This window comes from Mustela putorius, unplaced genomic scaffold (assembly GCF_011764305.1).
Source record: "Mustela putorius furo isolate JIRA1106 unplaced genomic scaffold, ASM1176430v1.1 tig00000281_pilon_pilon_pilon, whole genome shotgun sequence".
In the NCBI taxonomy this organism is placed as follows: Eukaryota; Metazoa; Chordata; class Mammalia; order Carnivora; family Mustelidae; genus Mustela; species Mustela putorius.
Genome location: NW_025421343.1, coordinates 15,588,615 through 15,616,309, shown reverse-complemented (window position 1 = coordinate 15,616,309; position 27,695 = coordinate 15,588,615). Strand labels below are relative to the sequence as shown.

The 27,695-nt window shown below is 43.1% G+C and overlaps 2 gene segments (V, D, J or C); one reads left to right on the top strand and one right to left on the bottom strand.

Moving 5' to 3' along the window:
- Positions 1-15,704: 15,704 nt before the first annotated feature.
- On the bottom strand, positions 15,705-16,653 carry LOC123391781. The segment is given in 2 exon segments: positions 15,705-16,189; positions 16,556-16,653. Coding segments are annotated over 2 exon segments (519 nt in total).
- Positions 16,654-26,042: 9,389 nt separating this feature from the next.
- The window catches only part of LOC106004692, a 253,961-nt gene continuing 252,308 nt past the window's right edge, over positions 26,043-27,695 (top strand). Inside the window, 2 exon segments of the V gene segment in view lie at positions 26,043-26,152; positions 26,357-26,654. Coding sequence covers positions 26,104-26,152; positions 26,357-26,654 — 347 coding nt within the window.

Here is a 27,695-nt window from a genome sequence, read left to right as displayed (position 1 = left end):
ACCTGAATGTGTGGAAATTTGGCTGAAAATTATTCATCTGTTATGTTTATTTACTGTGTATAAGTTTTGAAATCTTCGATTTCAAAAATACTAACATTTCATACAAAACATGAAAACTTTAAAAGTCTTCTTTTATGTTTGATTGTTTATCTCATAATTTCTTGCCCCGAAATACCTAAAAAATGCAAAACCTTCTAAAAGTTCTTTCTTGACAGTAAAGGCTTTGAAATTTTCCTCTTCTACCTGTAGACTGAAGAAAGACTGTTCCTAATTTTCAGAGGAGTCATTATCTCCTGTGTATATAGGAACATTGTTGTACCCTGGACAGTAAAAGTGACTTCATCACCGTTGGTCATTGTACCCCACACAAAAATCATCAGCCTCTGTAAGAAGAACCTCCATGAGGTCCAGGTGGGGAACAGGACTCTAGCAGTCTCTAATCTTGACCACCATCACCTCAACCAGCAAGGACTTACACAGGTGGGTTTCGTTTCACTTTTGTCTCTTTGCCAGGGAACGTCCCTTTGAAACCCATAAAACTGGAAACCAGTGAGTCATTTGTGTCCCTTGGGATGATTCTGTTGCTGCTATGATTACGTGAGTCCATTATTCTGGGGTCAGAGTGTGTGGGTGGGGAGTGTGATGCTGTTATATGTTCTGTAGGTCTTGATCTATACATTTTCTCAAGCCAAACAGCACAAACTTATAATGCTTTGGTGACTAGCCCATTGGAAGTGTCATCATCTAATGGGAGTGAAGAAGGGACCTCTGTCTCTAACCAACCGTAGACATGGGGTTCCATTATTCCTTCCTCAGGTGTGATTAGTTTGTTAAAGCAGCTCACATCACTTCGAGATACACCTACTTATGATTCCCAAGTTATGAAAAAATATGGTAAAGGTCCAGAGGAAGAGCTAGATGGAGTGATACACAGCAGGGACTGGGAAGATCCTGAATGCAGCAGCTTCTGTCCCCATGGTGCTGGGATGTGTCACCCACCCAATGTGGATGTGTTCATCAACCTGGGAGCTCTCTGTACCTTGCTCTATTGAGATCTTATGGAGCGTGTGCCAACAAAAGAAGTAGGCTTTGTTTATATTCAAATAATCAGCTTCACACTTCTTCATTCAGGCTTTACACTCTAATGTCTTTGTGATAAGGAATAATGGCAGGATATTGAAATCTTATATTTTGGCACCTCTTTAAATACATTTCTGGTGTGCAGTATTCTCATGCCTCTAGGATTTTCCCAGCCTTGCTTCTAGGATGGCTCCAGCCTCATTTGCAGCCACTAGAATGGTTCAGGGAAGGACCATCCTGTCCGTGTCCCAGTCAGCTTGGCCGAGGTTGTCACTGTGCAGGAAACGACTACATGTGTCTTCAAGCATATCCATTCCTCTGGCTAACATGGAAGAAGGAGGAGGAACACGCCTGTGTCTGGACCATGCAGTTTCTGCTCTAAGTGAATCTGCTTTGGTCCTCATCTTGCTGAGCGGCTCTTCATGCATCCCAGCCAGAGTAGACTGGTGAGGTGGGGCAGGTCGGGTCTCAGAGCAAGTTGGGATCTCTGTCTCTACTGTTGTACTTTCTGCTGCTCTGTGCCCCACCTGAGAAGAGGAAGATGGAAGGAAGTGATTCTCCGAATGTCCTTGCCATGGAAACTGGGATTGGGAGTCACAGAGGGTCTCATGACGTTAGACATTGCCTGAGAGAATTGTTCTTCAGGAAACTGATCCTTCATCCCAAAGTACCTCCTCTGAACATCCAAATACAAGCACACATTCATGTGGATTAAATTAAGTCTTGTATTTGTGTTGAGTTTTGCTGGCTAATGCAATCTCAGATTGTCCAAATAGAAAATTGAATTTTATTAATGGAGACAGACATAGAGAAAACATTTTTCAAGGATTATTTATTGTCTTGGCAATCACAAATAAATTTTAAGCTGAATGTACATATGAGAGGACATGCATTATTACCTACCAGGGGCCATGCACCATCCAGACCCAAGGATAATAAAACTTTGCTAAGAGAAACTAAAAGAGACCTGAATAAATGGAGAAATATTACATTTTCATGCATCTGAAGACTCAATATGTCTATCTCAGCACATTGATCCTTAGTTTCAATGTGCTTCCAATAAAATCCAGTTACTTTTTTTGCACATTGTAAAATGCATGGGGAATTCTGAGCTAAAAAGAATAAGACAATTCTGAAAAGCAAAAACATTGAGAGAATACCCCATTGACTATTAAGACTTATTTAAATACACATAGGGCTCCTGGGTGGCTCAGTTGGTTAAGCATCTGCCTTTTTGCTCAGGTCCTGGAAAGGAGAATTGGGATTGGCTCTCTGCTCAGTGGGGAGTCTGCTTCTCCCTCTCCCTCTGCCCCTCCCCTGCCAGCTCATGTTCACTCATTCTCAAATCAATAAATGAATTCTCTTTTTGAAAAGACGTATTTATAGTCACAGTGATTAGGGCACTATAGTATGCAACAAAGATAGAAGAGAGACCAGGGGAATGAAACATAGTCCAGGAACAGACATATATCTATGAGGACACTTAATTTGTGACACGTGACTCCTAGGACAATTAACAAAGGAATGTTCTTTCTAATGTAGTGGGATGGTTCAAGTGGACCTTCATACTGAAAGAGAAATGAAATCTGATCTCCTACTCTGTATCATGTCCAAGAACCCAATCCAGCTAGATTATAGAACTAAAGTACAGTGACAAAGCTGAGAAAAAAAGTAGTAATATATTCATCAATTTGAGGTATGAAATGGCTTTTCAGATAAGACATGAAGGGTACTCCATATGAAAGATTGGTAATTTGGGCAGCATCAAAATTATCACAGGTTTCAAAACTACCACTCAGATAAAGCACAGAGAGGATAAAGATGTTTGCAAATACCATAATTGAAGCATCCATTCCATTCTAGATCAGTAACTGGTTGTTTCCAGTTTGGAATTGTCATAAGCAATGCTGTCATGACATTCCTTGAGCATGTATACTCTCAATTCTGCTGGGTATATCAGAGTAAAAAGGTACTGAACTGGTATGTCCATGGGGGGTAGGCATGGAATTGACAGGGAAGGAGACTGAGGGAGATTTTGGGATGCTAGAGACATTCTCTGTCTTGACCCGTTTTTAGTTGTACTATTTTTTTTTTTTTAATGAATGTAGTTTAAAAAATGAATAGAAATTACGGAGTCAAAATAACAGATACTTCTGTCTACTTCCTTTAGAACCACTGGCATGTTGAGTAATGTGAACTCTGAGAACCCATGATTTATCATCTCTAGAAGATTATTGTGAGATGAATTGTGGTAGATGAATGAGTCCTTCGCAAGATATTCGATACATAGTAAGTCCTCAAGATTTCACTCGATGGCAGCTGACAGTGTAGTTGTTGATGTTTATTAGTTTTATTAGTGGTAGTAGCATGACAGTAGTAGTGCCTGCAGTATCAGTACTAACATTCATAGTACTAGTATTTGCAATACTAGTATTAGTCATAGCAGTATTAGTAGTATTAGTAGTGTTTGCTTGGATGTGGGTTCCCTTTTTTTGCCTACTTCACAGAGTGTTTATCAGAGATAGGATTCAAGGTCCATCCCATGGATGAATTCCTTTGCAGGCCTGCAAGAGAAATTTCATTTTTAGAATTCCTGAGGTTTGGGATTTGTGTCACCAGGAAAGGAAGCTTTCAAAGGTCAAAGTCCTTTGATTGTTGAGACCTGCAAGCCCTTCCCCAAACCAGCTCTTGCCAGGATGATCAGATCCAGAGCAGAACGTGGCTGCTGGAACCACAGTGAGCACAGCCCACTGCTCCCCTCACCATCACAACCCACCCTGGGGACAGTTTCTGCTCGGGTCTATGGCATAGTGGGAGGAAGGATATAATCCTCCTGGCAATAATAACTGGCAGCATCCTCAGCCTCTACTGCGCTGATTTTGAGGATGAATTCTCTGTCCCACTGAATCACTTAACCGACTGAGCCACCCAAGCATCCAACCTGTATCCATTTTTGTGGGAGGTTTGTGAAAACAAATGCTGTGAAGATGTCTTAGGGATGCTCTTGGGAGTTTTTGTGCCCCAGGCAGCTGTGTGTTTCCCAGTGTCCCACAGCAGGAGTGAGCCACGAGGGTCTGTCTTTAGCCTCTGACAAAGGGCCATGAACTTCACATCCTGTGGATCAGTTCTCCCTTCCTGCTCCTCTTGGACTCTGGGACATTTCTCTTTTATTTCCTCATTCTCTTTTCTTCACCCTCCCTCACCTTCCCACTCTGAACCTTCCTATGATGAAGTCTTTGAGGTCTCCTATTCAGAATCTCCCACGTGGAAGGTAGTGTCCCTCTCGCTTTTTCCTTTCATGGGCCCTGTTTTGCAGCCTTCCTGGACAGTGTCCTGGGTATTCATTTCTGCACCAGCTCCTTTCCTACTCCCTTCTCTCTCTTCTCCATTTTTCCCAGGCTTACTCATTCTCACAAATGTTATTTTCCCATTCTTTTTTATTAAGATTATATTTATTTATTTCTGGGGAGGAGTGGCCCAGGGAGATGGCAAAACTCTTAGGTAGATACTCTGTTGAGTGGGGAACCTGACACCCGTTCCATCTCACATACCTGAGATCATGACCTGAGCCGAAACCAAGAGTCGAACGCTCAACAGACTGAGCCACCCAGGTGCTTTGATTCACCTCAATTTTCAACCCTGTCATTTTAGGAACATGGGATACTGTGCCTCAGCACATTTTTTCACCGCTCATTACCTTTTACTTAAAGTCATCCCTTGGGCATTCAGATCTAATCTTGTGACTGAAGGAAATCACAACTCTAAGTGTGACATAACTTGACTCCCTTGGAAAACATTTCAAGATCATGTCCAATTCTGTGTGAAAATGGAGAAATTCTGAGCATCTTAGTATTATTTCCTCACCTCCTTCTAAAATACATGGGTTGATGTAGTATAGTGTTGGGAAAGATCGCAGCAAACCTGCTCAGTGTGGTGAAACGCATTTGCCTACAAAACAGCTTCTCTTAATAATTAGAAACCTACTTCAAGGATTGCTATTAAGGGGTCCATTTCTTTCATTCAAGGTATGTTTTATGAGGGCTTCCTCTGTGTACAGAGCAAATACATCTCCTTTCGCCCCAGCTGGGAGAGCCAGGCGATAATCAACGGCATCAGTAAACATTTACTGTGTTCTGTTGGAGGGGCTATAAAGAAAAGTAAAGGAAGGAAGGGAATAAAAACTTGCTAGGAAGAGTGTGCAGAAACTTAAAATCAGATCATGTATTAGTTAGCTAATGCCATGTGATAAATCACCCACAAAATACAGTGGCTTAAAATGGTAGCTTGTTCATGGCTGTCATGTTTATTGGTTGGCTGCGCAGTTCAGTTAATATGGGCCCAGGCTTGATTGATCTTGGTTGATCTTGGCTGGCTTGCTCGTGTGCTTAAAGTTGGCTGAACCAGGAAGGTCAACAAATGCTCCTGATGTAGAGAGGCTCACATTTCTTTCATCTCTTTCACATTTCTGTTGAGGGGGTTGCTGACCATCTTGACCTAGGAAATAGGAAATAACATACTTGCCTTTAAGTGAGGATGAAGGAGGAGCTGTTAGAACCTGAAGAAGGAAAGAGAAAGAGTGAAGACTGATGAGACCAGGGAAGTGAAGTATGATTGTGGGGCAGGGTGAAGGGCCTCAGGAGGTGGGTTGTCATGAATCAAAGTTGGAGAGTCAGGATTGCTGTGTGTTTTCCTTCAGCAGGTATGTGGAGGGTTGGGACTTTGTACCTGAAATGAAACAATAGAAGGTTGAGGAAGATCTGGCATATAGGGAGTTCTTATAAAGAAGGATCATGGAATTTCAGCTGAGGAAAGAGGGAAATGAAACTATGAAGAGCTTAGAGACAAGAAAATATATAAAGGTCAATAGATTAACTAAAAGCTAATTTTCAGAAAACAGGAAAATTATGACTGCATCGAGAGATAATAATGATGAACACGTATTGAATTATTTTACTCTATGCTGTGAGGGAACTGGGAAGATGTAAGTGGGTCAAAGGAAAAGTCAAAACACACAGGTATATTTGGAGTAAAAGAATGAACTGCTGAGAGAGGCAAGCTAGTTCTCCAAGGTGAGGTAAGACATCAGTTAAGTCACTACCAGACAGTACAGAATCATCCATTTATCAGTTACCAACAGTTTATAATGAGTTGCAAGATAGCTCAAAGATAATGACCAGGGTTGGACCCTGATAACCTGGAAAGGTATGCTACAGAGATGCCAAATTTTCCACGGAAACACAACATACATTTTTCCTATAGATTTCAGGTCTTTCTATGATGAAAGCCAGAAATTATTGGCGGTGGCATACCCAGTGGATTGAGCTTCAGAGTTCTTAGAATGGATCAAGGATAAGATACTCAAGTATTTAAAAAATATATATATTTATTTGAGAGAGAGAGGGAGAACACCTGAGGGCATGAGCAGGGGAGTGGCAAAGGGAGAAGGAGAAGCAGACTCCCCACTGAGCAGGGCTCCATCCCAGTACCCCAGGATCATGGCCTGAGCTGAAGGCATAGACTCAACCCACTGAGCCACCCAGGCACGCCTGAGATGCTCAGCATTGTAATGATGGAGAACTTGTCATGATTTTTTGATGGCGCACCTAAGGCATGGCCATGAGCGTGACTGATCAAGATTGGGTGGGGAAGAGACGATTGGAGGAGGGTCAGCCAAACAAATAAGAGAGCAGGTAATGGAAGGGTCATATACTGAATACACTGAAACCACCAGGAATTGTGATGGGCTGAGAGAGGCTGTAGGAGGCAGATACTAAGATATTCCAGAAACCAGGAGAGACTTTTGGGCTGGTGTTTGTCTGCAATAAGGAGTGATCCTAGAGTGGTGCAGTCTACCTATCTTGGTTTCAAACACCATTCTTCCACTTTCTAGGCAGGCCTAGAAGTTTATAAGAGACAGAAGGGGGCAACAGAAGGTCCCTGAGCAGGCTGTCACGGAAAAACAGAAGCTCAGGGCACTTTTAGAAGTGAGGCAGGCTATTGCCCATCTCTGTGGTTCTGAGGGTGAGAGTTGAGGGAGAAGGCGTCCAGGTGGTGAGTCCTTTTTCTTTCCCATCTTCCATATTTTTTGTTTGCCCACAGACTGATCATGTTCCTTCTGGAGCTGGTTGTGCCCTGCTGAGGCTGTTGTTGCCAAGGGGACAGGATTCTGTCTAGAGCATTCCCCTGCATGTTACTGCCCTGAGTTCCTCAGCACCTGCCTTTGACACCAGCTCAGAGCCTCTGCTGTGCCCATTCCCCGCTCAGGCAACACACATGCACAGCGGGGACGACAAAACAAAGAGGTTTATGTTCAGGCTTGAACCACTATGGGAGGCTCATGTGTACCTTGCTCGCAGTAGTAAACTCCCACATCATCAGCCTCCACCCTGCTGATGGTCAGGGTGAAATCTGTCCCTGACCCGCTGCCCCTGAACCTGTCTGGGACTCCAGTGAAATTGGTGGAAACCTTGTAGATCAGGCCCTGTGGAGACTGGCCTGGCTTCTACAGGAACCAGCTCAAATAGATGTTTCCATTACTATGTCGGAGGCTCTGACTGGCCCTATAGGAGATGGAGGCCAGCTCTTCGGGGTGACTGACAGAGTGGAGTCTGTCAGCATGACCTCTCCACTGGATCCTACAACAATGAGAGATAAGTACAGGTTATGGAGAAACATTATGAGCCATTATTATGAATTTGAATTTCATTTATATTAGGCTAAATCATATTTTGTGATTGGATTCCTACTGTAAATATATCCAGTTTCCATGGATAACCCAAGAATTGCAGAGCACAGATTGGCCACAGTTTGTTTTTTCCCACTATCTCATTAAAGCACCGTTCTTTGTTCCCTTTTATTTCTCATTATTTTCACAGATTTCAAAATTAAATTCCCCTCTTGGAGCACAATCTCACCCCTAGACAGAACACACATAGGGAGTAACAGCACTTAGCTCACCCTCCCCACTGCAATCTCCAATCTCATTCCCCTCTGCTCTTACCTGGTACCCAGAGCATCAGAAGCCCCAGGAGCTGAGAAAGGAACCTCATTCTGAGAAACTGAACTGTTGAGTCCTAGAGTGCAATTTTGTACCATAGTTGCAAGAATTATTATGTAATAATGGTAGTGTTAGTAAACCCTGAACTCTATGGAGGGACATGGGTGCTGATGACAAGTTGTGATAGAACTAGGACTAGTAGCCCATGTCCTGTATGCTACTAGTTGTCATTTTATTTACTCTTTCATGTGTTTTCTCCCTTGGTCTTTTCTTTGCTTGCTAGCCAAGCAATCTTGAATCATACTCTTGAAAATGCTGGCCCTCCTAACGAATCCTGCTGGTGAATAATTTAGGAAGTTAAACCACTGGAAATGAATACAATCAGGAAAAAAACAAATAGGTCAATATAAGATAATATCATAAATCTTAAGATGAGTTTGAAAACTATTCATTACACATGTTAACTTAGGAATCACAATATCTAACACTGTGTGTCAAATACACTAAGGAAATCAGAATCACATTACCCATTACCATATGTGAAACCTCAATGTGTGGAAATTTGGCTGAAAATTATTCATCCACCATGTTTATTTACTGTATATCAGTTTTGAAATTATTTTTTGTACAATGTTCTCCTATGAATGCTTGAACTTCAAAAATATTACTACTTTCTACAAAACTTAACATGAAAACTTTAAAAGTCTCCTTTTGTGTTTGGTTGTTCATCTCAAAATTTCTTGCCATGGAATACCTAAAAAATGTAAAAACCTTCTACAGCTTCTTTCTTGATAGAGAAGACTTTGAAATTTTCCTCTGCTTCCTGTAGACTAAGAAAGACTATTCCTAATTCCTAAGAGGAATCTTTATCTCCTGTGTATGTAGGGAATTAATTGTCCCCTGTACAATAAAAGTTACTTCATCAATGTTGGTCACTGTACACCACACAAAAATCATCGGCATCTGTAAGGGTTGTAAGGAGACCCTCCATGAGGTCCACGTGGGGAACAGGGCTCTAGGAGTCTCTAATCTTGACCAGTGTCACCTCAAGGAGCAAGGACTTACACAGGGGGGTTTCATTGCACTTTCATCTCTTTGCCAGGGGACGTCCCTCTGGAAACTATAAAACTGGAAGCCAGTGTGTCATTTGTGTCCCTTGGAACAATTCTCCTGCTGCTTTGTTTATGTGAGTCCATTATTCTGGGGTCAGGGTGTGTGCGTGGAGAGTGTGAGGCTGTTATACATTCTGTAGGATTTGATCTATACATTTTCCCAGCCAAACAACACAAACTTAAAATGCTTTGGTGAAGTTGAGAGACAACAGTCCTGTATCCTGCCCAAGCCCAAATGGAAGTTCTTTCTGCTAGCCAGCAGAGGGAGTGCCCCCAACAGGAGGTCTGTTGGGTAGATTCTTGGGACCTGTGACTGAAATGTGTCCCCTTTTCTAAATAACTGCAAATACTCACCCACTGGAGGATGAACGCACAGAGAATAGTTTTGGCTCCAGGCAGCTCACATATATATGTGATTGTGTTGATCTTCTGACTTTATAAGTTATTTCTGAACCATGTGAAGCAGGTGATTTATGAGATTCAGTGATCTAGATATTTCAAAGCCCTGACTCCATATATGTAATCTGAATTCCTTCCCAATATCGTCATTTCTCTTCTTTGTTCTTTTGGAAGAAGTAAATAACTAAATGACTTTTGTAGGACCGAGATTCATGTGAATCCTTTGAAGAAATGGGAGCAATGTCTTATGTTGGCTGTGAAGGTTATTCTTGTATCGATGTTAATCCTTGGTGAGGGCCCCCAGTCGCCACACTCTAATCAGGGAAAGTGAGACAGAAGTTCCCTTTCACCACAGGCCACTTCATAATCCCTCTATTTAATAAACACTTAACTCTTTGTAGCAATTTGCATCCCCAACCCCAAATTGTCTCCTGTGAGGAATGGAACTTCTGTCCTGAGGAGTTCTCATGGACTCCTACAGCTTTCTTGTCAGTTAACAAATACTCTTCCACTGCTTTAATTTGAGATGGACTGTTTGTTTGTTGTGTGTTTGCTTTGTCCCTGTGGAAGGTTTGCTTCCTTGTTTCCTATGCCAGAGCTCTGCTTTCCCCCATGTGTCCTTCTAATAGAGAGCTCTCTCATCACGGCAAGAGGACACCTTCTGAGCTAAAGCCCTAAGCCCCCTGTTCTTTAGGGAAAATAAGGAAGCCAGATTTTCTCAATATATCTATGGCAAAATCTTTCCTTTGAGACCTGGCCTTCCCCTGAGTCAATGTGCTTGAGAGTAGACACTGACTTAGGTCCAGGAACTGAGTCAGAAGCTGTGACTTTAGGCTTCAGCAACCCTGAGCTAGTTTTCCAGTTAGAGAGACAACATACTCTGAGGGTCAGCACAATGACTTAATTTCTCATAACATGTGCTCAATTATCTACTGCCACATTCTCTCTTTCTGACATCATTCTGCCCCTGTGTATTTTGGAAAGTGGACAGCTTCTGCCTATGCAGGTTATTCTGACCATGTGTTCTGTGCTGCTTTCTGATGTCACTGTTCACAGGCATTGTTCCTTGGAGAGCAGACTCACATAGAGTATAACATGTGCGACATGGTTGGGGAATGTTCCTGACATTACCGCCTCCAGAAAGAGAAGGCAGGATTAGTCAGATGCGGAGTGGAACTTAGATCCCTGGGGGGTACAGCCCTGTGGTCGCTCTCCAGAGTGGACCTGACCAGGACACATGGGTAAGATCCTTACCCAGGGTATCATTGCTTCCTCTCCTGCTGTACCATCATGCACATGTGATGCACCTGCCAGAGATGCCAGTCTTTTCATAGTGGTTCCTCCTTTCTTTTCAGATTCCCTCACTTTCACTTTTATTTTACTTTTATTTTTATTTTCACATACATTCTTATGGAATGTATAGAAAGTCTGTCATTTTATTTTTGTCATCACTCTGGGACTTTGAAGGATTGTTTAAAGTTTGTGACAAGAAAGAAAAATGACTTCAACTTTGTTAAGGGAAGGCCTCCAATCTGGGTCTATATCCATCCCATGTGTATGTTTAGGGAGGAGACTGCTGTCCTTGTACATTGTGGAGACGGTGTCCCCACTGTCCCAGACACTGGGCACAAGGAAGCACCCGGGGATGGAGAAGATCCAGTGCACAGTAGCCAAGTGGCAGTCCCTGACAAGCCATGTGGAGGACACCAAGTACTTTCAAGGAGGAGTTTCCTCAGGGGCACAGCCTCGTGGCTCTGGGTCTGCTCACAGTGGCTTCATGTCCACACTTCATTTTCCAGAGCAGCTGCCTGTGGCTCTACAGAGTGGCATGGAGACCCTAGCTTGAGAAGAACTAGCCCATCAGGAGTGTCATCATCTAATGGAGGTGAAGGGCACAGAGAAGGAGCCCCTGTCCTCGACCAGCTGCAGACAGGGGGTTTCATGATTCCCTCCTCAGGTGTGATTAGGTTCCTAAAGCAGCTCACAGAACTCAGAGAATCACCTACTTGTGTTTACCAGTTTACTAAGGGATATGAGAGGGGATCCAGTTGAAGAGCTAGATGGAGGGATTCACAGGGCGAGGACTGGGAGGATCCTGAGAAATGGTGAGAAGGAGTTTGGTAGTTTTTAGGATCCCTTTGAGCCCCCAATGGGAAGAATTTCCAGGGACAGCAACTTTAAGTAACTGAATGCCAGACTTCCTAATGAATCCCTCTAGTGAGTGAATTCAGAAAGATAAGTCAGTGAAAAAGAAAGAAAAAAAAAAAAAACAGGACAAAACCAAATGGAAAATACAAGGCAGTACTGTAAATCTTAAGGTGAGTTTGAAAAACCATTCATTACAGATGTTAAAGGAAGAATTCCATTATCTACCACTATGTGTCAAGTACACTAAAAAAAAAGGGACGCCTGGGTGGCTCAGTTGGTTAAGCAGCTGCCTTCAGGTCATGATCCCAGTGTCCTGGGATCGAGTCCCACATCGGGCTCCTTGCTCGGCAGGGAGCCTGCTTCTCCCTTTGCCTCTGCCTGCCATTCTGTCTGCCTGTGCTCGCTCTCTTTCCCTCTCTCTGAAAAATAAATTAAAAAAAAATTTTTTTTTTTTAAAATCAGAATCCCGTTTCTCCTTATCGAGTGTGAATATATGGCCAGAAATTATTCATCTGTGATGTTTATTTACTGTGTATCAGTTGAAAGTTTTCTTCTTCTTCTTCTTTTTTTTTTACAGGTATTCCTAAGAATTCTTGAATTTCAAAAATATTACCATTTCCTACAAAATGACATGAAAACTTTATGTCTCCTTTTCTTTTTGGTTACATATCTCATAATGCCTTGCCTTAAAACATCCAGAAAATGCAAAATCTTATAAAGATTTCTTTCTCATCTAAAGGCTTTGAAGTTTTCCTATACTCCTTGTAGACTGAAGGAAGAGTATTCCTAATTCTGACCAGGAGTGTTTGTGTCCTTCATGTTTACAAACTAGGTTGTATCCTGGGCAGTAAAATGGACCCTATTGAGCAGGTCGGGGTACACCACACAGAAATCACCGGCATCTCAGCAAGGGGTGTAAGAAGAACATCCATGAGGTCCAGGTGGGGAAAAGGACTCTGGAGTCTCCAATCTTGACCAATGTCACCTGAATGAGCAAGGACTCACACATGTGTGTTTTACTGCACTTTTGTCTCATTGCCAGAGGGACATCCATTTGGATCCATAAAACTGGAAGCCAGGGTATGAGTTGTGTCCGTTGGGGCAGTTCTTTTGATACTTCAGTTGTGTGAGTCCATTATTCTGGGATCAGGGTGTGTGGGTGGGGAGTGTGATTCTGTTACACATTCTGTAGGACTTGATCTATAAATTTTCTCAAGCCAAATAGATCAAACTCATAGTGCTTTGGCCTAGTTGATTGACAACAGACCTGTATCCTGACTGAGCCCAAATGGAAGTTCTTTCTGAAAAAAAAGATGAGCTTATGGACCACATCTTCTTTATCCATTCATCCGTTGAAGGGCATCTTGGTTCTTTCCACAGTTTGGCGACCGTGGCCATTGCTGCTATAAACATTGGGGTACAGATGGCCCTTCTTTTCACTACATCTGTATCTTTGGGGTAAATACCCAGGAGTGCAATGGCAGGGTCATAGGGAAGTTCTATTTTTAATTTCTTGAGGAATACACTATGGAGTATTATGCCTCCATCAGAAAGGACGAATACCCAAATTTTGTAGCAACATGGACGGGACTGGAAGAGATGATGCTGAGTGAAATAAGTCAAGCAGAGAGAGTCAATTATCATATGGCTTCACTTATTTGTGGAGCATAACAAAAAGTATGGAGGACATGGGGAGTTAGAGAGAATGGAGTTGGGGTAAATTGGAAGGGGAGGTGAATCATGAGAGACTATGAAAAACAATCTGAGGGGTTTGAAGTGGCGTGGGGGGGGGATGGGAGGTTGGGGTACCAGGTGGTGGGTATTATAGAGGGCATGGATTGCATGGAGTACTGGGTGTGGTGAAAAAATAATGATACTGTTATGCTGAAAATAAATAAATGGAAAAAAAAAAAAAAAGATGAGCTTATCCTTTGCTGAGAACTGAGATGAAGCTATCCAGCAGAGAGAGCTTCCCCAATGGGAGGTCTGTTGAGTAGCTTCTTTGAACGTGTAACTGAAATGGGTCATCTTTTCTTTGTGTCTGTCTTTCTTTCTTTCTTTCTTTTTAAGATTTTTATTTTATTTATTTAACAAACAGAGATCACATATAGGCAGAGGCAGGCAGAGAGAAAGGGGAAGCAGTCTCTCTGCTGAGCAGAGATTCCAACGTGAGGCTCAATCCCAGGACCCTGACATCATGACCTGAGCTGAAAGCAGAGGCTTAACCCACTGAGCTACCCAGGTGCCCCAATGGGTCCCCTTTTCTAAAGAACTGGAAATTATCACCTTATAGGGGTGCCTGGGTGGCTCAGTGGGTTAAAGCCTCTGTCTTCGGCTCAGGTCATGATCCCAGGGTCCTGGGATGGAGCCCCGCATCAGGCTCTCTGCTGAGCAGAGAGCCTGCTTTCTCCTCTCCCTCTGCCTGCTTCTCTGCCTACTTGTGATCTCTATCTGTCAAATAAATAAATAAAATCTTTAAAAAAATTATCACCTTATATGAGGTGATTATCACCTTATAGAGGATGCACTCACAGAGAATAATTTCGGCACCAGGTGGCTCACAAATACATATGAATGTGTTGATCTTCTGACTTTATAGGTTACTTCTCAACTATGTGAAGCGGGTCATTTCTGAACTTCAATGATCTAGATCCTTCTAGAGCCCTGATCTCCGTATGTGTAATCTGAATTCTTTCCCAATATCATCATTTCTTTTCTTTGTTTATCCTTGGAATAAATATATATGTAAATATATTTTGTAGAGCTGTCTGAGATTCTGCTGAGCCCTGGGGAGAAATGGGAGCAATGTCTTATGTTGACTGTGAAGGGTATTCTTGTATCAGTTGTAATCCTTGGGCTGCGGCCCCAGTTATCCCAGTCTGATTGGGAAAAGTTGAGACAGAAGTTCCCTTTGACTCATAATCCCTCCATTGTAATGAACTCCTTACTTTGTGTAGCAATTTGCATCCCCAACCCCAAAGTATCTCCTGTAAGGGATGGAACTTCTGTCCTAAGGATTTCTCATGAACTCCTACAGCTTTCTCATCAGTTAAAATATCCTTCCACTACTTAAATGTGAGATAGCTTGATTGTTTATTTATTTATATGTTTGCTTTTTCTCTGGAAAATTTGATGCACATGAGAGATGAAGAGGAAAGAAAACTAAAGGGAACATTAATATCTTTGATCCTTATTGAAATTGTCTGTTCTGTGCATGAGAGAGGTAACAGTTGAGTGCACATTTGAAAAATGTTAATGTATCGTGTCAAGATTCTATTTATTCATGCGTCAGTTGTGTTTGTGGGTTTTTTATTTGTTTGTTTTCTTTGTAGATTCTACATATAAATAAAGACATATGGTATTTGTTTTTCTCTGTCTGACTTGTTTTGCTTAGCATTATAGTTTCTAGGTCCATCCATGTTGTTGCAAATAACAAAATACCATTTCCTTGGCTGAGTAGTATTTCAATGTAAATGCCAACTACTTCTCAACAGATGGAGGAGTTTATATTTGCTATGAATTTACTACGATAGTCTATTTGGGTGCTTGACCACCAAACAATTTTACTAAGTTTTCTCATGCATATTTCCTGTGGGGATAGCGTGTATAGAATACTATCTAGATAACATCATAACAGAGCCATTAGTCAAACTGGGAAAGTGGAGGTTCATAAAGTGGGAAAATAAAAAATAATAAATTCCGAACAACACTGAATAGTCTCTCACCAACAATATGACAAACATGTTTAGCTCCAAATGTATATAGATGTGCTTTCACATAAATGGCTCAGGTTTCTGAAGCTCAGCCTGTGTCACCATCCCTGACACATGCACACAGGCTGGGAGGGCCATGGTGAGGTTCAGGGCGGCTCTCCCTGGCAGGTCACCACCACTCAGCCCACAGGCTGCTCACGTCCTTTCTAGAGCTGGTTATACCCCCCTGAGGATGTTGCCTCCCAGGGCCCAGGATTCAGTCCAGAGCACTCAGCTGCACATTACTGCCCTGAGTTCCCCAGAACCTGCCTCTGAGCCTCTGAGCCAGCTCAGTGCCTCTGCTGTGCTGGCTCCCTGCTCAGGCATCACATGTGCCCAGTGGGGACCACCAAACAGAGAGGTTTGTGTTCGGGCCTGAACCACTGTGGGCGGCTTGTGTGTACCTTGCCCGCAGTAATAAACTCCCACATCATCAGCCTCCACTCTGCTGATTCTCAGGGTGAAATCTGTCCCTGACCCACTGCCACTGAACCTGTCTGGGACCCCAGTGAAACGGTTGGAAACCTTGTAGATCAGGCCCTGTGGGGACTGGCCTGGCTTCTGCCGGAACCAGCTCAAATATGTGTTTCCATTACTGTGTACGAGGCTCTGACTGGCCCTGCAGGAGATGGAGGCTGGCTCTCCGGGGGTGACGGACAGCGAGAGTGGAGTCTGTGTCAGCACGACCTCCCCGCTGGATCCTAAAATAATGAGAGATAAGAACAGGTTATGGAGAAACATTATGAGCTATTATTAAGAACTTAAATTTCATTTATATTAGGCTAAATCATATTTTGCGATTTGATTCTTACTCTAATATATCCAAATTCCATGGATAACCCAAGAATTGCAGGGCACAGAGTGGCCACATTTTTTTCTTTCAGCATCTCACTAAAGCACTGTTCTTCATTCCCTTTAGTTCCTCATAGCTTTCACTATCTCAAAACTAAATTCCCCTTCTTGAGGGCAATCTCACCCCTGGACAGAGCACACATAGGGACTACCAGCACCCAGACAGCTCACCCTCCCCACCCCAATCTCCTTCCTCATCCTCCTTCTGCTCTTACCTGGAACCCAGAGCATCAGCAGCCCCAGGAGCTGAGAAGGGAACCTCATTTTGAGAAGCTGAACTGATGAGTCCTAGTAAGTAAACACAAGCTCAGAGCTGACCTTTATGTCAGACTTCCAAGGCAAGGTCCTCCCCAGGGGACAATATGCAAATCTTGTGGTGGATGTGGCAGAGAGGAAAGAGCCAAAGGCTGGGCTCAGGTCCCTCTCCTGGGAGTGCAGTAACTTCTGTGTTTGGAGGGAAACCAACAGAGACAAATTCCCTACTGCCTTCATGGGAAGCAGGATCTCCCTGCGATAATTGGGATCTGTGGCAGGACACAGTGCTCATAGACCTGCCTTCTGAGAAAACTCCAGAGACTCTGATGATAGAGGCACGTGTGTCCAGAGTCAATTCTGGGAGGTGAATGGCCATCCTGCTTGGATTCCTGTCAGCTAATGTCCAGGAGGAAACAATCCCAGTCCCTCTCCGGCTGATTGACCGGCGATCTCCAGATCCCAGGATGAACTGGAGATGGTTCAGGAGTCTCTGGGATTTGGTGCTTTCAGATTAATGGTTTAAAACAATTCAATGATTTAAAATGAATTGAACTCATCCTGGGGCCTCCTGTATTATTCTGTATGTGAAGATGAATGTAAAAAACCTACAGGGGTTGGAAAGATTCTCTCACTCGCAAGTCAAGAACTCATAGTCCTGGGGAAGAGAATAGGGTCAAAGACAGAATTTATGCTTTTGGCAGTGAGGATGCCCTTTGTGGTAACCATTTGTTACAATCTGGTGACTATCGATCATACTTCTCTCTCTCTCCCCAGAAAGACACACAGACAGACATTCAGATGAATAGATACACACACATACTCCATAACAATAAAGAAATTTCTTAGAGAAGCACTTCCTAAGAGGATGGGGCTGAGGAATAATGTTTCATTTTGTAATGTTTCCTCTCAATTATCTTTTTCCTATGATGTTCAGAAGACCCCTTCCCATATAGAGGCTTCCTCATGATGTGTAAGCAGTTGCTATCAGGGGTTCTGGTTCCTTGTTAGCTCTGTGAGAAGTTGTGTCTCTCCCATGGGTTTTATGCTTGGCATCCACAGCCATGACTCTGCAGTTCAAGAAGAGATTCTATAGGTGAGAATAGCAAGGGCTGGGTAACCGTTTGAATGTCTAACGGTCACCTATACTTATGACAGACATTTTCTGGGGTCTTCAGTGAACCACAGTCCTATGGAAGAGGGTGTGGGGTGAGAGCTGCTTGGAGCATCAGTTTATCAACCATCCTTCATTACAGCTGGGATATAACCTGACAATTCTGCATGTGTCAGCCTGATGGAGGGGTTAGTTGTTTGTGAGAACTGTATCTACATGTATGTATATCATACATATATATGCATATAGACACACATTCACATATATATGAATGAACATTAGATTTAATTACATTTAATAAGTCTGAATGATCTACACATTTTTTTCACTAATCTCAGTTAGATGTTTCTACAATGGGGTGAATTTTATACTTTTAATTCAAATATTTTTAAAAACATTTCTTTGTTTTGCATCTTGTTATAATGGATTTCCAAGTATTCCTTTTTATGTCATTGGATTTAATAAAGGCTGTCGATTTCTATGTGAAGATGTGTAAAAATTGCATTAGTCAGATTTTACTTAATGAACAAGTCAAATACTCAGTACTTGTCATACTAAGCATTTGCTTCTATAGTCATGGATGTTCATGTTGACGATAATTTGGATAATGCACTCAGGGCTCAGCTGCATGGTTCTTGTTCAGGAAGATGAATGGCTCACTAGCCTATAGATTGTGGTTGATCTGGAGCCAAGACAGAGTGTGGTGACTACCCATGGCACATCATTCTCATGGCAATCTGTAAAGGGTACAGAAGCCACAAAATAAACAAATCCAAGTCCATTTATTCTGACCAAACTGCATATAATTTCTATTTATTTTTACTGTGGTCTTTGTAATTCTTTAAATTTCTACAAATCATTATTCTATTTAATTTTTAAGATATGTGGTCTTGTTTTTTCCAAATAATTATATTTTTCAATATTTTCAGTCTACAAAGAAGTTTGTAATTTAATTTTGTATGAGGTAGAAAGTTAAACTGGAGGGGTTTTCCACCTGTGGCCTTAAATCAACAGGTGGCTTTCAATAGAAATGTCTTACACAAAAATAGAGAATTAAAGAGAGCCTACTTGAGGATAAGTAAAAATGCTATACAGCAGAGCATCTTAAAGCTCACACAGCTCTCCTGCCATCTTGTTAAAATGGAGAGCCGTGTGAGTAGGTATCAGGTGGAGAAAGCTATTTTGCATGTATCACAGGCTTTCAGGGTTGTCGATGATGCTCTCATTAATAGAGAATAGCAACAACGTATTCTTATATTAAGAAAAAACAATGCTTGACCCACACTTAGTTTTTTTTAATCTCAGAAGTCCGTCACTGTCACGTTATTTCTATATACATTGCACAATTTCCTTATTCTTCTGTTTCCTTAGTCATTTAACAAAATCTCCTTGTTATGAATTCAGAACTAATGATGATAGCTAGAAGCATATTCAAACATATGCTGTGGCCTTCCCCTAACTGAAAACTTCTGAGAGATGTAAAAACAGTGATCATCTCAGGCTGTCTTCTGTCAGCTCCCCATCACCACCGTCACTTCTGGAAGCACATTTCCCAGAGCCCCCTTTCCTCTATGGTTCTTTATGGAGTTGCTCACGAGGCACCACACCCTAGATCTGGAGGTCAGAAGAGGAGGATTCAATGCCTTCCATCAACACCTGCAGGCAGGTGAGTGATAAGTGAGGCACCAGAGAATCACCTGGGGATGGTCTGCAGTGGCTAGAGCATCAGCCTCTCCATCCCTGGCCCTCCTAGACAGGCCTGAGGACCACATGGTTAGGCAGCCTGTATCTCCAATGGTATAAATTCTCTGACTTATGGTGGATCATCAAGGATCACTGTTTCTAGTGTCTGCTTCCCTTATTACTATATCCCCAGGCCTTTGAAAGAGACATTACTTCCTTATAGAAAGCAATTCCTGCTTGGAATACCTAGAGTGGCTTCTCTTTTGCTGTATAAACCCCAGCGGATGCCATAACCCACACTCCTCAGGTGTAATGATCTGGGGGAAAGGGAGTCAGTCAAGGGGCTGAGGAGCCTCCTTGCCCTTCTCCCAAAGCCCCCAGTGATGACCAAATTGGGGCTGCCTCTGATAAACTGTCTGAGCGGGTACAGGCATCAGAGGAGCAGCGGGAATAGCCCAGCCCCTCACATCTACTTCCCTGGTGGTTTATGTTCTGACCTGCAACACTGTGGGCAGGTAGCTGTTAGACTGCAGGCAGTAGTAGGTCCCAGCATCTTCAGGCTCCAGGCTGCTGGTGGTGACGGTGAAGTTTATCCCAGACCCACTGCCGCTGAACCATGACGGGACCCCAGTTTCCAACTTGGATGCTGCTTAGGAGCTCTCCCTGGCTCCTGCTGATACCAGGCTAACCACTTCTTAATGTTCTCACTGGCCCATCAGGTGATGGTGACTCCTTCTTTTGGAGTCATGGACAGGATGGCAGGAGACTGGGTCCGCACAATCTCACCATGGGAGGCTGAAACCACGCAGAAAACATCAGCAGAGTCTCAGGATATATGTACATGGAAGTCACCAGCATCTAGTTAGGTAGGAGAGAATACTACTTTTTTATTTTAAGATTTTATTTATTTATTTGACAGTCAGAGATTACAAGTAGGCAGAGAGAGAGAGGGAATCAAGCTTCCTGCTGAGCAGAGAGCCCAATGCGGGGCTCAATCCCAGGACTCTGGGATCATGACCTGAGCCGAAGGTAGAGGCTTTAACCCACTGAGCCACCCAGGTGCCCCAATACTACTTATTTTTAAAATAAGCCAAATTCATCTGTGGAAGGTTTCCTAATGAAGAAAGAAAATCAGGGATGGAAAATCATACCCCATTTTAACCTGCTTTGTCCAAGTATTCTCACCTGGAACCCAGATGAGCAGAAGGCCAAGAACTGTGATGGAGTCACCATCTTGCTACTTTCAATGGGTCCAGTGTATTCATGCCACACACCCAGAGACTCTGGTATAAGACTTTGAATGGCAGAAACACTTCAGATCTAAGAGGAAGAAGATATGCAAATTATGGGACATTCATTTTGCTTACGCACTCAAAAATTAAGTTTGTCAAAAAAAATCCCCCATGGAGCCCCATTCTTCACTAGCGGTGATAAGTCTCCCTCTTCTGCCCATGTGGAGGTTTTGAAAGTACTTACCCCATGCTGGGCCAACTACAAAGTCTACCAGTAAGGGGCATGGCATATGATCTAATGCATTCCTCTGGCGAAATTCCCTTTTGCTGCAGTGAAGAGGGGGTCACATCCTGAGACTCGAGCAGGTCTATATTAACTCCCTGCTCTCTGCTACAGTTCATTGTATAAACATACTCCAGAGCATCCCACCAGGCCATACTCTATCAATTGCATTCTGTTAATTGCACACCATGAGCGAGATATGGTGAGGACTTTCCTAACTTGCAAAAATACATGTGTTCCAACAGTGGAATGCAAATTTATGTGGCCCCCTTCCCTGGTGGCTATGTCGGGGGTCTAGATATCTGAGGAATGCGGACACATCCTCTCCAAGGTAAAGGACAAGTACTTGTATCTTGTACCTCTGACCACTGAGGTTGAAACACAGCATCCTTAAGGGTTGAGTGTTGAGACAACACAATCCACACTTAGAAAAGCTACATCATTCTGTTTTTAACCACTTTTGAAGTCACTAGTGTAGAGCGGAGCAGAGCCAGGAGGGACTCTGTATCAGGTTTAGATCACAATGCAAGTGGCCCTATTATGTGGGCCCTAAGACCTCTCCCATTGTTGTTTTTATGTGCATTTTTGTGTCCAGGAAGGATGGTGTGGACACTCTGGCAAGACCAGATGAAGACTCATAGCATAGACTTCCGGGTTCTTTGGCAAGACTTGGCCCTTCTCTAAAACAACCTATTCAGTGTTCAACAAGTAGTTCCCAGCATAGCTTAGGCCCTGGTAGACTTGTCCACGGCACATCAATTAACTGTGTGACAGAGCTGTTCTTCCTAAACCAGAAATGTCACACCAGATTGTAAGAATTGGTGTAGCCCAGCAGCAGTCAACCGCAGAAAGGAGAAAGTATTTTCTTTAGTATTGGACCCAAGCAGATTCAGCAGGCACATTTAATTTATGGGACAAGAGTTTCAGATCACCACAATACTCACCACTCTTGCCCAAACACCCCTGAATAAGCTCCTATTTTCAGGCTCATGAGACTTTATATCTAATGCATTTTCTTATTTCTTATTTTCTTATTTCTGCATTCTTGTTGCTCCAGCCAGGAGGGGACTGCCTGTTCCAAAATTAGCTAATTCCCAGAGGCAGTAAAAGACTTTCCCAAAGGCATACATTTGATATGCAAGCCAGACAATCCTGAGCCCCAATCCTTACTCTCTTCCTTTCAATGAGACCAGCAATTTGTGACATTTCCCTCTACCCAAATTCCCCCTGGGTACCAGAGGACAAGGGGCACACTTATAGTCTGCAGCCTGATGAAATTTTCAAACTCTCCAGTGTTATGTCTAAGTAGCTTTTTGACTTTCCTTCTCCATTACTTCTCATGAAATACGCAGTAAAATATACAGGCAAGCAGTACTTCTCTCTGTCTGCTCTTCTCACCTCGGTACTACCGGTGCTGCCAGGTGGTATGCTGTGTATTCTGTTTCCAGAGGGCTATGTGTATGATAAAAACTTCTTACTGCATTGTAATAGCTTTCCTGTCTTTGTTTCTTACCACATCTGATTAAAGACACAGGGCCTGCCAAGCAGCTAATACCAGAGAAAGGACTCCAGGTTCTGCCCAGGTTCGCATAATACATTGATGTAAGTTAAACCAGAGAGCTCCCATACTATCCGGTAATGAAATAAGATGTTTGGTTAGTAGACGCTCAAAGAGCCCAAATGGTCATTGACTTAATGAGGCTGGTGAGGTGGCCTGAAGTAAGGACAAGGATGTCCTACAGGGTGCCTGGCTAGGAAGGGTCTGGATGGAGGGGAGTGGAAGGATAAAGGAGGAAAGATAGGAGGCAAGAAATGACCCAGTCTAAACCAAAAAGAGAAATTAAGCTAAAAACAAAACAAAATAAAATAAAACCCCCAATTCAAACCAACAGCAACAAAACCCCACAGTATCTGGGATACGTGGGACCAAACAAAAGATCTGACATTTGTGCCACTGGAATCCTAGAAAGAGTGGGGAGAGAGGATGGAGATAAAAAATATTTTGAACAAGTAATTGCTGAAAATTTTTCACATTTAGCAGACCCCCAACAGCATAAACCTGAAGAAATACATGTCAAGACACATTGTCCTAAAATTTCTGAGCACTAAAGGAAAATGACAAAAAATATCATAGGTTGAAAGAGAAAAATCATACTTAACCTAGAGAGGAAAACACCTTGAATGACAGAGGATTTCTATTCAGAAACCATGGGGGCCAGAAGGAAATGACATCAACATTTTTTTTCTAGATAGAATAGATGTATAAGGTTGTGTAAGTTTAAGTTTTATACAATGTGATAATTTGATCTACGTTTATATTGTGAAATGGTTACCAACATAAGGAGAGTTAATGCAACCTTCACTTCACATAATTATCCTTTTTGTTTTACTTATTTACTTTTTAGTTGTGAGAACACTGAAGATCTAGTCTCTTAGTAACTTTCAAGTACAATATCATACTGTTAACTACCGTTACCATGCTGTACATGAGACCATCAGAATTTATTTTATATGCAGAGTTTGTACCCTGTGATCAACATCTGCCCTATTTATCTCACCACCCATCCCCTGGCAACCACCCAATCTATCTTCTGTTTCTATGCATTTGGCTGTTTTAGATTCCAAATGGAAGTGATATTATACATAATGTCTTTCTCTCTCTTCCTTATTTCACTTAGCATATTACTTTCAAGTTACATCCATGTTGTCCCAAATGGCAAATTCCCTTCCCTTTCATGGCTGAGTAGTATTTCATTGTGTGCGTACACATGTATAGCACATCTTCTTTATCCATTTATCCATCAGTGGACACTTAGGTTGTTTCCATATCTTGGCTGTTTTAATAATGCTGCAATGCACCCAGTGGTGTATATATATTTTCAAATACCTAGCAGTGGAATTGCTGGATCATAGGGTAATTCTACTGTTAAGTTTCTGAGGAAACTCCATACTGTTTTCCATAGTGACTGCACCAATTTTCATCCCCAGCGACAATACCTGAGGGTATTTCTCCTTATCCTCTTCATATCCTCTTTCTCTTATCCTCTATAATACTTTGTATTTCTTTTCTTTTCTTTTCTTTTCTTTTTTTGGTCAATACATACTGAATTTTATCAAATAGTTTTTCTGCATCTGTTGAGAAAATCTTATGAGTTTTACACCAATTTTTGTTAATGCGACATATCATGCTGATTGATTTATGGATATTGAACAATCCTTGCATCTCTGGAATAAATCCTACTTGATCATGGTATCTGATCCTTTTAACGTATTATTGAATTTGGTTTGCTAATATTTTGTAGAGGATTTTTGCATATATGTTCATCAGGAATATGACTCTTCTGTTCTGGACACCAAGAGCTACAGCCTTGTCTCCCTCCTTCTCCAGTCAGGGCTGGCCCCCTGGAATGGGATCCAGGAGGGGATGCAGGCGCGCATAGCTCGGGCTCCTTGAAAATACAGAAAATGTCAATGTGGACATGTGGCTTGCTCCAAACTGCACGTAGGTGAACAATATTTAATTTCAAACCCTATTATTTGCCCTATAAATATGGCCCTTGTGGGGATGGTCCACTGCAAGTGTCCCCTGAGGGGAGGTTGCTCTACCCAGGTCTCTCAGTTGGGACTCCAGCCTGGCTGTCTTCACAGGGCTTCCCCAGCTGGTGAGGTGGGGGGTTGTAAGTACCCATTAGGAGGTAAAGTGGCCTTAGTCTCATTTCATGCCTAGTATTCCCTTCCTGTATGTGCAGATTCCTTTCCCCTTCTGTTTCTATTGGTTTTTCTATAATAATAATAAAGTTTTCTTTCCTTTTTGAAGCCAAAATAGGGCTGTGGTGAATTTTTTGTGCAGCATGAAAGGGGACTCTGTGTTGTGATAAGGGCTACTGATGTAGATGCTCATCACACTAAAAAATACGTTAGCAGTAACATCTAAATGGGCATTGACCACTCCACTGGATGCCCTAGCCTACTTAAGTTGACACATAAAATTAACCATCATGAGAGGCAAATGGAGGGGCGAAACGATGGGTGAATCGACACTTTGTGAGGGTGAGGTGTGGATCCCCAGGTAGGGTCTGCTTGATACAGGCTCTATCTGGGTTTAGGAAATGGCTCATGTCACAAAATGGTGCAGTGGCTATGGGGAGCCACAAAACAGCCAGGGTGCCATCTGCCAGAAGACGAATCAGGCATCTGCCCCACTCGGAGGAAAGATGGCGACCCGAAAGTGTTATGGTTGGACTTGCAGTGCTCCCGAAGCCTCCACAACCTCTGTCCTTCTCACCGGGACTGTGTACTTGGTGTCTTAAGGGAATCCCACCCCTGTCCCCTTCCCTCTGTTTAAGAAGGAACAGCAGGATGAGGAACAGGTGCAGGGACGTTTATATGGTGCCCAAGCAACCCTGCGCTGACTTCTCAAACCACTGGAGGGAACTGAATTTTCTTGAAAGCACCTAGATTTCATTCATTGGTTAATTCAACACAAAACAGAAATATTGAGCTGTAAAGATGAAATAATGAAAATTCAAGATTCAGTCTTCCCTTAGGTCCAATAGGGTCCCACATATCTCCCCGAGTGAGGAAATTCTGTGCCTGTCTTCCATCTCTCATCTCTCTGGTCCTTGTACAGGCCCGGGACCTGAAGTCAAGTGTTTGCCTCATCCTTACCCATCTGCAGGAGAAAAATGGCTTTCAGAGCTTGATGTTTTCCAGTCAGAGGTTTTATAAAAAGTTGGGATCAAAGTTCTCCTCTTTATTTTTGTGCCTTCCAATTCTTTTGCCCTTCCCTGCCTCCCATTATTTGTTTCCCAGCATATTTTGTTATTTTACCAGGGTAAATGTATGAACGGTGAACCTCATCATTTCTGGAAACTAAACCCATTTAAAGACATTTTTAAATTGAAAATGGAAGCTCTTTATTTGATCTTGTAGCAGTTTGTCATTTTAGAACTTCTTAGTTGTTCTCAGAGCTTCTAAATAGACTTCTGTGTGTTCCTTCATACAACTCTATTTTGGAGTTATTTTTGGCTCCTTACATTTCCACTGGGCACTTTCACAACCCTCTGCTTATGAGATTTGCTTCTGTTCCCCCAGACTGCTTTGCATAAGTCCCTCCAGGCCCAGACCAGTGGCTCAGGCTGTATAAAAGGGGCCTTTGCTATGTGAGCTGAGCGGCGTCAGGCAGGCAGGGGCAGCAAGATGGTATCACAGCGGCAGGTCCTCCTATCCTTGTTGCTGTGGGTCTCAGGTGAGAAGCTGCAAAGTGCCATAATCCTTCTGGAGTAGTGTCATTAATCAACTTTTTAAGATATATAATGAAAAACACTGGTTATTTCCAAAATAGACCCAATGATGTACTGCCATGTGGTACCATTAGGAAGCACTTTTGAAATGACATATTTCAGTGTGACTGGGATGAAGTGTGTCTGTATCACCATTTTTCTGATTGCAGGTGCCTGTGGGGACATCACGATGACTCAGTCTCCAGGCTCCCTGGCTGTGTCTCCAGGTCAGCGGGTCACCCTGAACTGCAGAGCCAGTCAAAGTGTTAGCAACTATGTAGCCTGGTACCAGCAGAAACCTGGGCAGTCTCCCAGGCTCCTCATCTATTATGCATCCAGCAGGGCCACGGGTATCCCAGACCGGTTCAGCGGCAGTGGGTCTGGGACAGACTTCACCCTCACCATCAGCAACCTCCAGGCCGAAGATGTGGGAAACTATTACTGTCAGCAGTATGATAACTATCCACCCACAGTGCTTCAGCCTCGAACACAAACCTGCTCCTGGTCAGGGAGGCTTTGCTGCACCAGCTGCTTCCTCTTCGCTCAGCCCTGAACATGTGTGTTCTGCTATCTGTCTGAGAAGTCACTTCTCCTGACTTACTCCTTGAAGGGTTTGTAAGGCACGGCAGGAAATGAAGTGTTCGGACTTTTCCTGCATCCCCCACTCTTTTTTTAAAAAAAATTTTATTTATTAATTTGTCAGACAGAGAGGGTGCACAAGCAGGGGAAGAAGGAGGCAGAGGGAGAAGCAGGCTCCCTTCTGAGCAGGGAACCCAATGCGGGACTCCATCCCAGGATGCTGGGATCATGACCTGAACTGAAGGCAGCCACTTAACTGACTGAGCCACCCAGGCATCCCTCCTGCATCCCTTTTTGTGGGAGGTTAGTGAAGACAAATGCTGTGAAGATGTCTTAGGGATGCTGTTGGGAGTTTTTGTGCCCTAAGAATCTGCATGTTTCCCAGGGTCCCATGGCAGGAGTGAGCCAAGAATGTCTGTCTTTAGCTTCTGACAAAGGGTTGTGAACTTTACACCCAGCGGGTCAGTTCTCCCTTCCTGCTCCTCTTGGACTCTGGGACATTTCTCTTTTATTTCCTCATTCTCTTTTCTTCACTCTCCATCACCCTCCCACTCTGAACCTTCCTAGGATGAAACCTTTGAGCTCTCCTATTCAGAATCTCCCACGTGGAAAGTAGTGTCCCTCTCACTTTTTCCTTCCATGGGCCCTGTTTCCCAGCCTTCCTGGGCAGTGTCCTGCACATTCATTTCTGCTCCAGCTCTTTTCCTACCTCCCTTCTCTCTACTCTCCATTTCTCCGAGGTGTACTTATTCTCACAAAGGCAATTCTCTCATTTTTAAAAAAAGATTTTATCTATCTATTTATTGCTGGGGGTAGTGGCCGAGGGAGATGTTGAGACTCTCAGGCAGACACCCTGTTGAGTAGGGACCTGTGGGTGGGAACTCTTAACTGTCTCACCATCAGTGGCCTGGAGGCCAAAGGTGCAGCCAA